Genomic DNA, 15,344 nt, shown 5'->3' on the forward strand with positions numbered 1-15,344 from the left:
AAAAGAATAACTTTAGATATTTCTGATTTTTTTTAAATATTTCTCCTTTCTTATGGCCCTGTATTTACTTATGAGCACCAGTCAAGGTAAAAGATAACTGTCAAATAAATCACTTTAATACACAAGTGGATGACCTCCTAAAATCTTCTCTGACTCGTTGGACACACTTTACTATATTTTTCACCCTGTTAATATCGCTTTTACAAAAGACTAAGATGCCAAAAATAAGGTACAATGTTTGACAAACGTTACATCGAAATGGTAATTTTGCTATTGGGCAAGCTGAATGAGACGTTTTTTTTTTCAAAATTTAGACGCTCCATAATAAAAATGATCTTATTTGTGCAACTGTAGCGTCAGGCACACACTGTAGAGTCTACAAATATAATTTTTATCACAAAAGTATTAATTTTTGCGACGTGATTGACAATATAAAAAAGTCATTTTAACGCCTAGGCATAAAAGTAAAGCACTTTTACGCCTAAGCCAAAGCCTAAGCATAAAAGTACGAAAATATATTATTGAACTGACATAAAGTGTCAATTTCAACGAGCCCGTAACCATAGTTTCTCCATATATAATTACATACAGGGCATGCATACAGGGTATGACTTTTAAATCTTTTTATAGTATTTAGAACGTTAGAAATTGTTGAAAAAAATATTTGTGGCGCTTGAAAAAAATAGCATGTTCTATTCGGAGTAAAAATGACTTTTTGTGCCTCGCTACGAAAAGTGTAATTTTTACTCCTAATAAAAAAAATATACTGTTATTGATACTTACCCTACTTTAAAATCCTGCGTACTAGGCGGTGGATTCCATACAGATGTATGGCATAACATCCAATCGCACCAAACTTTAATAGCGGGTAGCAAAACGTTAGCGTCGTGCGGCAACGAGTCTAGAGGTGATCCAGATTTCTCCTGCTGACGGAAATTCTCGGCGTGCTCTTGTAAAATCGAAAGGCATCGTTCCAAGATCAAATTGAACATTTGCAGCGATACTATCAAAGCTCGTTCTTGGTATTCCGATCTGTATGCAGTATTGCCTTGCTGTAGCTGAATATCTGAAAATAAAGAATACCTTCATTAATCAATTACGATAATGACAGAAATAATAAATGATTCAATGAGTATTTACGATTTCAATTTTACTTTTTAATCTTGCTATATCTAGAATCAGAATGTTGATGAAAAGATTGTGATTCAAAAAGTATTGTTTTGACGTTCTGAATGCTTACATTGAAATTATAGGAACAAACTTCTACGCTAATTTAAACCACTAATTTATTCCACTAATTGCGAGGTTCTGAATAAGCGTAGAAGTTTGTTCCTTTAATTTCAATGTAAGCATTCAGAACGCTAAAATTAGTGGTAGAACGCTCAATTAGTACGAAACTTTGAATAAGAAGACTAAGGAAGGAGCATATTAAAAATCTTAGGTACACCACGATGGGCCTCAAATATGGCCGACTTAAATTCCGGTTTATCAGTGCCGTTTTAATTTTATTTAAAAAATGTAAAACTATGATGTAGGGTAGATGTGGGGTAGACTCAATAATTTGTTATTTTATTTTACGTTGTGAATAAATGTTGGTAGTTATTAAAATTGTTATAAAAATATATAATTCTAATAAAAATAGATAAGTTATAATAAGTATTTATTAACACAAACATCCGATACGCTACTGAAGCAGGTAAGTCAAATTAACGTATCAAAATTCTTTGACATCTGATCTTTGACAAGTAGTAAATAAAAGCTAAAATGCAAGAAAAATATATAATTTAGTTAATTTAAGTGAATTTCATAAATGATCGGTTTACTACACGTATGTATATTATATAGTCACTTACTAGCGAAAAGTTGTTCCATTATTTCACTCAATTTTTGCCGAGATCTACCGCACGCTACACAACCAACTATTTTAGAGTCTTTTTCGATAAATCGCGATAGTGTCACTGTTAATTTAAGTTCTGCCACAATTTCCATCTAGATTTACTACCTTTATACAACTATCAGTAGTAGAATAAATAATAAATAACATAAAATAAGCTCCGTAAAGACTGACAAATCCACAAAATTTCAAATCAAATTCAAATGTGTCAAATGAATCGTCAAACAGAACTGTCAAGGATCCCCACCCTAGAGTGCTTTTTCCGCCCACCATGCATAAATACATGGATAGCATTATACTCCTTCCTTAGTCTTCTTATTCAAAGGTACGAAAAGTTATCAAACTTTTGACTTTTCCACTAATTATACTGCAAAATTTGAGGTAAATGTCATTTTAGCCTTTGATTATCTTCTGTCAAGAGAAATTGTGGTTAGGGATCAAAAGTTGATTGTTTTATAAGATAAATATTAGGCTTTCTCTATGAATACCACAGACTAACGCAAGCTAGGATATTATTCTATTAAATTTAGTTGTTTTTTAGACATTGTGAATGATCGTAAACTTAAAAGTATAAAGTGTAATTAAAACCTCTAATTTATTCCACTAATTGCGAGGTTCTGAATGAAACTTTAGGCTTTACTAATTGAAAATTACTACCACTAATTTTGACATTCTGAACTCTTACAATGATATCAGAGGAACAAACTTCTACGCTAATTAAAGCCATTAATTTATTCCACTAATTTCGAGGTTCTGAATGAAGCTTTAGAACAGCCTAATCTGTATAAATTATAATATCGAAACAACGGGTATATGGGTATCGTTTATCAGATAATTCCCACCAAAAACGAATCATTAGAAACGAATTAAATTCTCCAGTTTCCTCGTCTACCATTTAAACCGTAGATATCTGTTTGGTTTCGGCGTTCGTGAAATCGCTAGATCTTCCGATACGGCGAACAGTTATATAGTTTAGCCGATCTTGTTTCGCCGGGCGCCACAAAAATAGCGAATCAATTGCTTCGGGCACGGACAAATGCAAATTCGTCTGAATAAATAGCGATGCAAATTGACCGGTCGACGCTTTGACCGAGCTCGCGTACCCTAGACCAGTACCAACTCGTCCAACTTTGTTCAGAAGAAGTACGGGATGGGATGTATGGGTTTGGCGCAATGACCGATATCGGTCGAAGGAAAATATTGTGTAATTTAAAGAATATGGGGTTATTTTTATGGTTAATTTGATTAAAGTGGGTAAAACTGTTATTTCTAAATAACAGAACTATTATTGTTATTTAAATATAACGGCTCAAGAAACAGTTTTTGTCACATTTTTATTTTTATTTTTGTTAGACTCAAAACGGAAAAAAACGAGTATCTATACTAATATATAAAATCCTTAAGTGACTGACTCACTGATTAATCACGATCCTGCTCAAACCACTCAACGTAAGAAGGTCAATTTTGGCATACAGGTTGATTCTAGGGTGTAGAAGTTCGATAAGAAGGGATTTTTCGAAATTCCAGTTCCAAGGAGGTGAAACCACCCTCAAATATTACAATATTTTTTATTTAAAAAAAGTTTCTGAAAAAACACTTAACACGTATATTTTATTTTGTTTTTTTTTACATTTTTCAATACCTTCTTATCGAATCTCTACACCCTAAAGTCAATCCGTTTTCCAAAAATGAGCTTTTTACGTCAAGCGCTTTAAGCAGGATCGTGATTAATCAATGACCAGATTTTTCGAAACACTCTGTATACATTTTTAAAAAATCTTAAAATATGTAAAAAACAAAATAAAATATACGTTTTTAAGCGTTTTTTCAGAAACTTGGCCTTTTTTTAAATAAAAAATATTGTAATATTTGAGGGGTGGTTTCACCCCTTGGAACTGGAATTTCGAAAAATCCCTTCTTATCGAACCTCTACACCCTAGAATCAACCTGTATGCCAAAATTGAGCTTCTTACGTTGAGTGGTTTCGAGCAGGATCGTGATTAATCGGTTAGGTTAGTTAGGTTCGGTTAACTTAAGGTCAGTCACTTAAAGATTTTATATACTCGTATTAGTATGATTATAATGTTTTCTCTATGGATTCAACTGACTACCGCAAGCTGTCGCTAGGATGTTCTATTAATTTTAATTTTATTTTTTACACATTGTAATGATCGTAAACTCAAGAATAAAGTATAATTAGACCACTAACTTATTCCACAAATGGTTCCGAATGAAGCTTTAGTAATAAATATTTTATAATATAATAATGTTTTTAGAATCTCCAATATATGTTTTTCAAATTCCTGCATGACCACCCCGAACACTTTAAAAACCCAAACATGTCATACGTCCGGATGTATCGAAACCCTATGCAAATAACCATCCAAATTTAAAAGAAGTTTTTATCAAAAATAAACCAACATGTACAAATTTGATTGAATGCTCGAGAATTACAGCCTATGTAATATAAATGTAAAATACTGCTTGAATCTGTTCAGCTGATCTCTGGTCGTTATTATTTCAAGGGAGAATGAACTCTTATAAAGTTCAATGGTATCCCATCCCGTCAAGTGGGTACCTTGAAATAATGTAAACGTAAATACAAAACCCCGGTCTCATCTTTCGTAATTTCGACTGCACGTTAATTTTTATCTTTTTTGATTCGCTACGTGTCATTTCTCTCCTGGCATTTTGACATAATTAAATATTCCTCCACGACTGTGGTTATTCTTTCTTCTTATTTTTCCCCTCTGTTCGAAGGTGAACATGATTTGAAACTTTATGATTACTAAATAAAAAGAAGAATATATACCTAAACAATGAACGATAAAAACATGATTTTTTAATAGTAAAATAATAATTAGATTTGAATGAATGAATAAACTTGATTAACTACACTACTACTTTTTTTAATTCCACAAAATATGATCAAAAACTGAAATAGGACAAAAAGTAAACAGTGACTGAATAGTTTATTATATGAATTAAGAAACACGTCACTGTAGTATGGAGCAATAAAAAGAATTGGAAGAGAGAAACATTTGCTCAGTACGTAAAAGACCATACCATAATGTGGTATAGGTGCTTCCAAAACCAAATTACGGACAGCGACAGGAGTATTTGGGCCGAAAACTAAATACTCCGAACCAATGGGCGCATCTACCCCAGCATTAAGAAAGATGCATACAATTTATCTTAGATAGGAACTATCGGAAACAGGAAAAAGAAATATTATCCGATAGTCAAGCAGCACTAAAAGCGATAAACTCATTGGTCAGGAATCAGCCAAGAGAAAATTAACATGAACCCAAACATGAACACAAGCAATAAAAAAAATATGTGGGTAACTTAAAATTCACATCAAACAGCATAAACCAAATTATTTAAATTTGCGAAAAAAACAAAATATTAAAAATTAAAAATGCAAATATCTATTAACAAATAATCTATTATTAAACCTAACATAAAATACAGGGTGGCCCATCGAAAACGTTCCGCAAGGCATAACGGCCAGTGTATTCCTTTTTTCAAAAAATCCAAAAACACGTCAATTTTGTTTGTGAGGGGGACAACTTTCGCCCCAAAAATGATTGCAAAATTTTCAACCCTCTAAGCGGGGCTGTCATCCCCCAACTTTCTTCAAATGGGTAGGGGGGTCAAGTGGCACCGCACCGAAAAGAGCTTTCTATTCTCTATATTTCCCCGCTTTGTTTTTGAAAATCGGTCGAGTCATTGAGAAAATATGAAGGATTGAAATTTAAAAAGGTTATTTAAACATTTATCAGAGTAAATGATAAGGATAAATTCCTTCGACCAATTTGCTGTTTTTTCTTATTATTTCTAGATGGTTACACATTTTTTCACTTGCCACAAGGTTGAACGATCAGGTGCGGTAGTTGGTAGATAGCTGTTCTGTGACTTGTACGTTGAGGTTCTTCTCAATATCGTTAAACTGACCCACAATAGAATTTCCAAAAATACCAGCCCACACGTTCAATTTCTGAGGGTTTTGTGTGTGCACCTCGTGAAAAACCATGGGGTTATCCTCGGCCCATTACCGACAGTTGTGCCGATTAACTACACCGTTCAAAAAGAAAGTACACTCATCCGAAAAACACACCTATTAAATAGGAAATTATTATCATTCGCCACTCGTTCATTCATAGTTTCACAAAATTGCAAGCGACAATCAAAATCGTCTTCGTTGAGTTCTTGTACCAACTGAATTTTGTAAGGGTGGAACTTGTGTTTTTTTCCTTTGGACACTTGTACGATTCACGCCGGTCTCATTGGCTAATTGTACTCAGCGTACTATCCATGGCAACTTGGCCCAATATGAATACCTCTATAGCTTCATTTACTACAGGATTTTCCCTCTGCCTCTTTTTATTCATAACGGAACCAGTTTCGCGAAATTTTGCTACTAACTAGTGAACAATTTTGCCATAAAGGTGTTTGTCAGGATGGCCTTCAATGAATATCTGCGCAACCCGTTACATTCATTATTTTTAAAATAAAGTTCGATTATTTCCACTTTTTATGCAAATGAGTACACCATAATTGCTAAAAAGTTTAACGATATTGAGAAGAACTTCAACGCACAAATCACAGAACAGCTATCTAGCAACTACCGCATCTGATCGTTCAACCTTGTGGCAAGTGAAAAAATGCGTAAACATCTAGAAATAATAAGAAAAAACAGCAAAATGGTCCAGGGAATTTATCCTTATCATTTACTCTGATAAATGTTTAAATAGACTTTTCAAATTTCAATCCTTTATATTTTCTCAATGACTCGACCGATTTTCAAATACGAAACGGGAAAGTATAGAGAATAGAAACTCCTTTTCATTGCGGTACCACTTGACCCCCCTTCCCATTTGAAAAAAATGGGGGGATGACACCCCCGCTTAGAGGGTTGAAGATTTCGCAATCATTTTTGGGGCAAAAGTTGTCCCCCTCACAAACAAAATTGACGTGTTTTTGAATTTTCTGAAAAAAAAATTACCCTGGCCGTTATGCCTTGCGGAACGTTTTCGATGGGCCACCCCTGTATAACCAATACATTGAACAACATTATACTAAATAAAAAAATAACATATTTAAACTTCTTCTTAGGTCGTCGTCTCCCTTCGGAGGTTGGCGATCCAACTGTCTATGATGGTGCGTGAAACCGCACCTCTGAAAATTTCAATCGATGTTGTTCCGAACCAACGACGCAGATCCCTAAGCCAGGCTGCAGGTTTTGCCTTCTTCCGACTGATACCTTGCCCTCAATTTTGCCTTCAATGACCAGTATGAGCACCTCGTATCACACCCCTCATGATGTGACCGACGCGACGTACTGTAACTTCCTTTCCTTCACTGTTGATAGGAGCTCTTTATCTTTGCCCATCCTCCTGAGTACCTCCTCATTTGTCACTCTCTCCATCCAGGATATACACAGCACACGACGATACAAGTACATCTCAAAAGCGTTAATGCGGTTTTCCAATGTCTGATTGAGTGTCCAACTATCCGAGCCGTAGAGAAATACTGGAAAGATGAAGCAACGGCAGCATACGTATGCGCAGTTCGAGGCTGATAATCTTGGCTGGAAAAGAGGGTTTTCATGGACGCAAAAGTACGTCTGGCCTGTTCGATCTTCGCCAAAATTTCAGTTTTGGGGTCGCAAGCGTCGTTAACGAGGGCTCCTAGATATTTTATGAACGATACTTGTTCTACCACCTTGTAGTTAATTCTGAGTACAGACTTTCCCGGTGTTTTAGAAAATACAACAAGTTTAGTTTTGTTAACATTGATGTGAAATCCGTACTGCATTACTGCCATGCTATGTTCAACGAAGCAGTCCTTCATGTTCTGAAGGTGTAAAAATGTTGCCAGCTAGTATGACCATTTGATACCATCCCCAATGCTCTCTAGTGCCTGACGGAATACCAGTCTAGTACCTCGCGGAATTCAAGAATCTGGAAGATTCCATCCATAACCTGGAGTGGGAATCCTTCAACGGTCTAAAACACTCGAAGAAATTTCTCAGAACTTACGACCGAGAAAAATTTTCCTTGATTTAAGTAAGAACAATTTTCGGATTGTAACGGGGTTCCTAGCAGGACGTTGTCTCCTCAACAAACACCATAGTAGATTGAAACTAAGAAAAAAACGGCGAATGCAGATTCTGTGGGGAAAATGGGGTAACACCAGAACACCTCGTCACTGAGTGCGCCGAGACGACAAACATTGTGTCATAAACTTTGGTACGACTGATATCCGAGATGAAGAACTGGTCCCTGTACTACGAATACCGGCTTTTATCAAAGCTCTGAAGAAGCCAAAGAGGGACACACAAACCCAAACATTCTACATTCTAGTCTATGAATAGTATATTTGGAAAAAATGATAGCTTATAGAATTTTAAAACAACGGTTCAAAAAAAAAATCAGAACAGAATCAAAATGAAATGAATAAAATATTCAGTATTGCAGACTAGCGAGGTTTCGGCGCATAGAGAAAACAGTAAATTGCGTAGAAGCGCGCCGGGTCGCTATATGGTCGTACAGGGTGGTGCGGTACGGCGCAGGTCCGCAACCGGTTTATGCTAATGGCCGAGTGAGTATTTCATCCGGAGAAGAAACGAGAAAACGAAATGGAGGAATGTCCCGCGGCGTGAGTGCACTCACGCGACTCATTTTTCTCCTCTTCGCACGTCGCCGTCCGCTCTTTTTACGCCGGCCGGCCTTTACTCCACTTTTTTATTTTATTGCGTCGGGATGATGGCGCCGCGCACCAGTCCTCGGTATAATTTGCCATTCTCATCGAGGGCTCTCGACAAAAATTTAAAACAAGAGCCGTGGAAAAATGTTTGATTAAGTCAAGATGCCTGAACAGGAATGACACGTGAATAAGCAAAAGTGACAGTCGAAATTGGAAAGGATTCCTTTGGTATAAAGTTATTTGCTTATTATACAGGGTGGTCTGAACTGTATTCCGGAAAGTTCGGCAGCATCTGCAGAATAAAATAAGTAAAAAAGTTCGTATAAATATGTCCTAAAATACTTAGTTTCGGAGATACAGGGTGTAAAAGTTTCATTTTTATTTCAAATTTTTCTAAATAAATTCTGAAGGAACATCAATATTTGAATGAAAATTGGTGTCTGGGAGTTTTTTGACATGAGAAATTTGATTTTGATGTCAATATGACACCTAATTGTAGAGGGCGCCACCTACATATTTTTTAACTGGTTTAAAGAGTAATAACTTTTCGTCCCCATCTATATAAAATTACTGAATAAAAGAATATACATTTACAACGTTTTCTACGCAGAAATGGTCTCTTGGTACCTAAAAAAAAGTTTTTGGGCGAAGAGTTATTAGTCTTCAAAACAGTTAAAACAAATGTAAGTGGCGTCCCCTACAAATTAGAGTCATATTGACATCAAAATCAAATTTCTCATGTCAAAAAAAATTCACAGTCCTTTACAAAGATGCAACCGGGGGGGCATTGAAAATGATGAATAAAAACGTAAATATATGATTAGTGTTAATATGAGTGTATTACATACATATGTTTAAATAACGAACTTAACAAAAAACAACAGATTTAAAGATTCACTGAAAAAGTAGTAATGTTAACATTAAATATAACATTATCAATAATAATTATGCGATCGCACCTATCCGTAAAACAAGCTAGCAAAAAAACCTCGAAAAAAACAAAATAACATACAAAACATCAGGTTAACATGATGACAGATCATGATCAATGACAGATAAAGAATTCTTACGGAAAGTTACACTTTACGATATAACTTTTTACCTGTTAAAGGCAAACCCCATTTAAACACAAAACTTTTTAATACCTACTACTGTATCTAAAAGACATTTTTTTTAAATTACTAAATTATTAGCCACGCTTCTGTTTTTCTTGGCTGTTGTGCGTCACGTCACAGATTAACAGGCCCACGTTTGCACCACAAGGCGATGCTGCAGACCACTAGGTAGACCGGTCGTAGAAATTTATGTTATACAACTTGTAGTCAATCTACACAAATATTATCAAAATTTTTTTTTCTTTTAAAATGTGTTCAGATTTTGTAAAAAGTATAAGTCAAAATCGCAAAACTTAAATTTGATATGAGTTTCTTAGTTTTTAACTAATATAGTGGCGAATTACAAAAATTCCTTTTCAGTGAAACTTAATGAGTTAAATAAAATAATTTAATAAATTACTAGCTTTTTCTCGCGACTACGTTCGCGTTACACCTCGAATCGTTTATGCATTGATTTAAATGATTTTTTACTTCTTTATAGAGAGCTAGTGAGCATATAGATGTTTTTTATTTTTCATCTTTTTTTTTATTTATTAAGAGCACTAATATTCTCTTTATAGGTTATTTTTTAAATAAACTAAATAAACCCTTGTATAAAATTTTATACTGTCTGGTTTATAATGTTATAGTATTGCATTTTCGTACAGCAAACTTTCATTCCCTATTCTACTCCCTAAGGGTATAAATTTCATAAATTCGCTTTACCTTTGTGCCAATTTTTATGTGTATAATCCAGAGGTCACCAAGTTTTATATAAATTTTTACTAACTTTACCCATTTGGTTGATGAATTTCAAAAATTTCTTCTAATTCTTTTTGTAGGATTTCATTCTTCTAGACCAAATAGTAAGGAATTTTCATACAACAAACTGTTCCGAGATAATTTTACTCTCTAAGAGGATGAATTTCCTAAAATCGCTTTGTGTAGCTAATTCACTAATGTCGTTTAAACGAACCTTTGTGCTAATATTTATGTATCTAAAGCTGGCGGCATGAACTCACTCTAAAATATCTAAAAACGTAATATATAATCTAACTGACACACCACTGACAATGACAAATAATTTATTTCTGGAGGTATTGTGTGTAGGTGTTTTTCAGGTATGTTTTAGTATTTAGTCGTTTTACACAAAGAAATAGCCATTAAGCACTATAAAAATACTTCATAACAAATCTACACATATATACCTTTCATTTAAAAAAAGAATCATCAAGATTGGTAAAGCGGTTTCGGCGGGATGGATGCAACAAAAAAACCCTTTGAGCTTTTATATATGTATGGATTAATTATTTTTCCAACATATTTTACTTTGCAAATTTTTATAAATATTCAGACTCGCCAATATCGTACTCCACCGTGTCCAGCCTGTTTAGCCAAACGTAGGCCGATTCCTCTTCGGCGGCGTCGTGACCCTGGCCGAAGGAAGAGTCTTGAAGACGCTCATCCGCGCATAGGAATAAGTTGACTGCGTAGCGTATTGCGTATTAATCGATTCTGAAACTTTCTATCTCGTGTATAACATGTTACGCAAGTTTATTATTTTAATCTCGATTTTAATAGATAAATGTGTGAAATGCCACCTGAATATCTTCCGCCATGACATGTTTTTACTTTTTTGTTATGGTAAAGTGATTTGTATAAACTTTATTCAATAACGTATATTTTCCTCCATTTGTGATTTTTTAATTTTAAGCGAAAATTAAGTATAACATTTTAGGAAAAAGAAACACTGTAATATTTAAAAGAATAAGAAGAAATTAGTCTTATTTTGAAAGGAAAATATAGAAAAAACTCTTTCTATAGAAAAAGTCTTTATACTAACCAGAATCCGGTGACATATACGCGGTCTCACCGGAAACATTACTTATTACTTCGCATAACTTGAAGAATATCTACTTTTAATAATGAACACTTCAGAAATACACCAGTAAAAACATTTATTATTTGAGATTAAAACTCGAATTAAATTATAAATATTAGTTACCTATGTTGTTATAGCTTTTATAGGCCTGTTTAACGACTTAATAAGTTACCTAGCGAAAAAATCTGTGCGCGTACCTACCACTATTGTTACAGGTTAATTCGTTAAAGAAATATGTTACACAAGTTAAAAACGCTAAAATTTTAATGGTATTACTTGTGCATTATTGGCCTTATAATGTAATTTGTTGGAATTATATCTTCTTTAAATATAATTAGACTTTTTAACGACTTTTAAGTTACCTAGGAAAAAATCTGTGCACGTACCTACCAGTATTGTTACAGGTTAATTCGTGAAACAAATGTGTTACATATTATTCGTGGTATTAGTGGTATTATATTGGAATCAGCTTGGCATTAGTGGGGCATTATATGAGAAATTTGGTATTTAATTTGTATTTTTGGCATTACTTTGGCATTAGTATACAGACATTTGTCAGCGGTTTACTCCTTGTAGATAATCAAAAAGTTTTTTGATAAAATTTGCTTTTCATGTCAGATCATTTCTATGAAAAATTACATTAGATTTTTATTAAAGACGCTGGGTAATTAAAACATTGACTAATAAACCTTGTCCACTTTAAATACGGGGTCACGAAATATCCTCCTTGGAGTGTTTGGGTTAAGGGGTGTATAATAAATTAATCGTTGTTTTATAATAAAAACCATAAAACATTTATTTGTGAGTAAAATAATGCAATGGTTGGATATCTCTCCTTTATAATTCGGTGACTAAAAATACACTAAAATAATTAGAAAAAAAATCTTGTACTTATTTAGTAATTACGTCAATATTAATTAATTGACTTTCTAGTCTATTTTATTTTATGTACAAATATATTATTAAATTTTAAGCATTAAGTAATAAAACACTTTGTGCCCTCTTATATCGTAAAAGGTTACGAAATATACTCCTGGTTACACCCCTTACAGAAAACAGTGTAAGGGGTGTAAATAAATTGTATAATCACTGTTTTTTATAATAAAAACTATAAAATATTTCTTATTTGTGAGATTAAAAAAACAAAACAATGCATTGGTTAAAATAAGTACATTCAATACTGTTTTCAATTGTTAATTCAATAATGTGTTATAACATAATATAGCCATTACTATTATACTATTATTATTAAAATAATATGTGTGTAACATATTTCTTTAACGAATTAACCTGTAACAGACATTTATATGCCCAGTATATTTTTGTTTAACAAACCAATCAGGAAAAATCCAAAACCTACCGTTATAGGAGGTATAAGACGATTAAACTTATATAATGACAACTACTTATCGGATAACAAATTAATTACTACTGTCAGCTAGTTCAGCTACTGTCTAGGTAGAATTTACCTAGAGTACCTACACCTACCTATGATGATGTAGGTAGATTAAAGCTTATTTTGACGTTACCTCTCACTTCGGTGTCACAAGCTGAATTTTTCAGGGATGGAAGTACAGTACATCACAGTACATGATATGGGGACCCTTATTCCGAAAGTAGTACAAAATTAAACAGGGTAAAAAGGCACTATCATCAAAAATCGATATATTAATACCACCGTATAGAGAAAACAAATACTTATTTTTTGATCCAGTACAGAATAAAGTCTTCGTAGGGAGTAATTTTTTATAATTATTTACAAAAAAACATTTCCATTAGCGCTTATGACCAAAAAAAAACTTTAAACATGAATAATCATTTCAATCATGCGAAAATTTGGTTTAAAAATAGAGATTTTTTTTTAATATAACTTTCATTTAACGAAAAACGAAGGCCTAAATGAAAAAAAGAAACAATTTAAAAGTTTCGCTTATGTCTTGACAAGGTATCAAAGCAAACCCCATATTTTTTGCTTTTAAACTAATGAAGATATATCAATAAACAATTAGCGATGTAATGGTTTTTGCGCGCGCTGGCCGACTGCCGCCGCTGCGCCGAGATTTCCTATACCCTTGTATATATGACGTCATGGTGTGGCAAATGTAGCATTTTAATTCGATTTGGGCTCCCTTATATAGGATAACAGAAACATTTTCAATGTTAAAACTTCTAGACACCAATTTTCATTCAAATATTAACGGTACTTCAGAAATTATTTGGAAAAAATCGAAATAAAAATACAACTTCTACACCCTGTATCTCCAAAACTAAGCATTTTAGGACATACATTTATATGAACTTTTTTACTTATTTTTATCTGCAGAATATGCTGCCGAAGTTTCCGGAATACAGTTCGAACCACCCTGTATACAGTGTCCGCAGAAAACACTGCATCTAATGGGATTTTTTATTTATCAAAGGTCCAAAATTAAGTACACTGCCATAGTTAATGTTTGGTTTGGTTTGGTTAGGGTGGGTCAAATTGGACGCTTTTAAAGGGAAACGGCCCTATAGGAGATAGATGTCAACTAATCGGTATCTGGAGCTCAATTTTTATCCAAAACATGATGGTGAAAAATGTAACAATGTCTGTTACCGTTTCGGAGTTACGGGGTGTTTTTCAAAAATGTGCATTTTTAACAAATCGCTGTAACTTTTTTGCTATGGAAAATTTTGTATTTTTATGAAAACATTCTCAAAACACCTTTTTACGTAGAATTTAATGGTTTAAGTATAATTTTTTTTAAATTAATAATTTAAAACTTATCAACAGAAAAATTGATTTTTTATTTGGGACACCCTATATATTTTTAATTAACTGAAAAGAACATAGTCCGAAATATAATGTTTGAAATACAGAATTTTTTAAGTTCGCCAGTTTTAACTAGTAGGCTTTGGACCCCTTAGTGATGATCTGCCCCTAATGGAAGATATTTTTTCCAGTAAGACGAGGGCACCGCCTCAGAACGCTGAAGTTATCAGCAAATTTTTGCAGCCAATTTCGAGAATAATTGAATAACTAACCAAGATCCCAGCCGTTGGCCGTCGAGGCCACCGAACTTAGTGCCTATGGATTTTTATCTTGGCGGAAGAATAAAAGTTCTTGTTTTTAAACTGCCTGTTTAATCTAGACAAGAATTAGAAATACTTAGCGGTTGTGCGAGGATATCTTTCACCCCTACTAAGTTAATGAATTCAGCGAGAAATGTTCACAAACGGTCCCGCCTGTCCATTAAAAAACACGGTTGATATGTCGAACACCTGTAGCAAAATCTCATGTCTTGGTTTGCTATTTATTTTTAATATTAGATATAGTTTAAATGTGTTGATTTTGTCAAATATAGTTTAAATTGTTATAAAATTCTGCATCTCTCATTGCAAATATTATTTTCGTTTGAGTTGCTGCTTACAGCTAGATTTTTTTGCATTACAGCCGGCGCCGTTCAAAGCCTACTGATTTCAAAGTGAGCGAATTTTTATAAACTCTATATCTCGAAAAGGAACTGAGCAAAATATCAAGTGTGCTATGTTTTTGAAAAGGTAATTTTAAATTATTTTCAATGAATTAAAAATATACAGGGTGTCCCATATAAAAAATCAAATTTTCTGTGTAATGAAATAAATAAAGTATGTTAAAAAAAATACTTCAACCATTAAATTTTACGTAAAAAGATGCTTTGAAAATGTTTAGGTAAAAATACAAAATTTTCCATAGCAAAAAAGTTACAACGATTTGTTAAAAATGCACATTTTTGAAAAACAC

General features: G+C 33.4%; 1 protein-coding gene across 2 annotated transcripts in view; it reads right to left on the reverse strand.

The window, feature by feature from the left end:
• LOC115875527 overlaps positions 1-15,344 on the reverse strand; it is a 141,374-nt gene that overhangs the window by 34,084 nt on the left and 91,946 nt on the right. For both annotated transcript variants that reach the window (XM_030891008.1, XM_030891007.1), the window contains exon 21: positions 784-1,066. In XM_030891008.1, coding sequence (XP_030746868.1) covers positions 784-1,066 — 283 coding nt within the window. The remainder of the gene's footprint in view (positions 1-783; positions 1,067-15,344) is intronic.

Source organism: Sitophilus oryzae, unplaced genomic scaffold (genome assembly GCF_002938485.1).
Source record: "Sitophilus oryzae breed Bouriz unplaced genomic scaffold, Soryzae_2.0 scaffold_1389_pilon_pilon, whole genome shotgun sequence".
In the NCBI taxonomy this organism is placed as follows: domain Eukaryota; kingdom Metazoa; phylum Arthropoda; class Insecta; order Coleoptera; family Curculionidae; genus Sitophilus; species Sitophilus oryzae.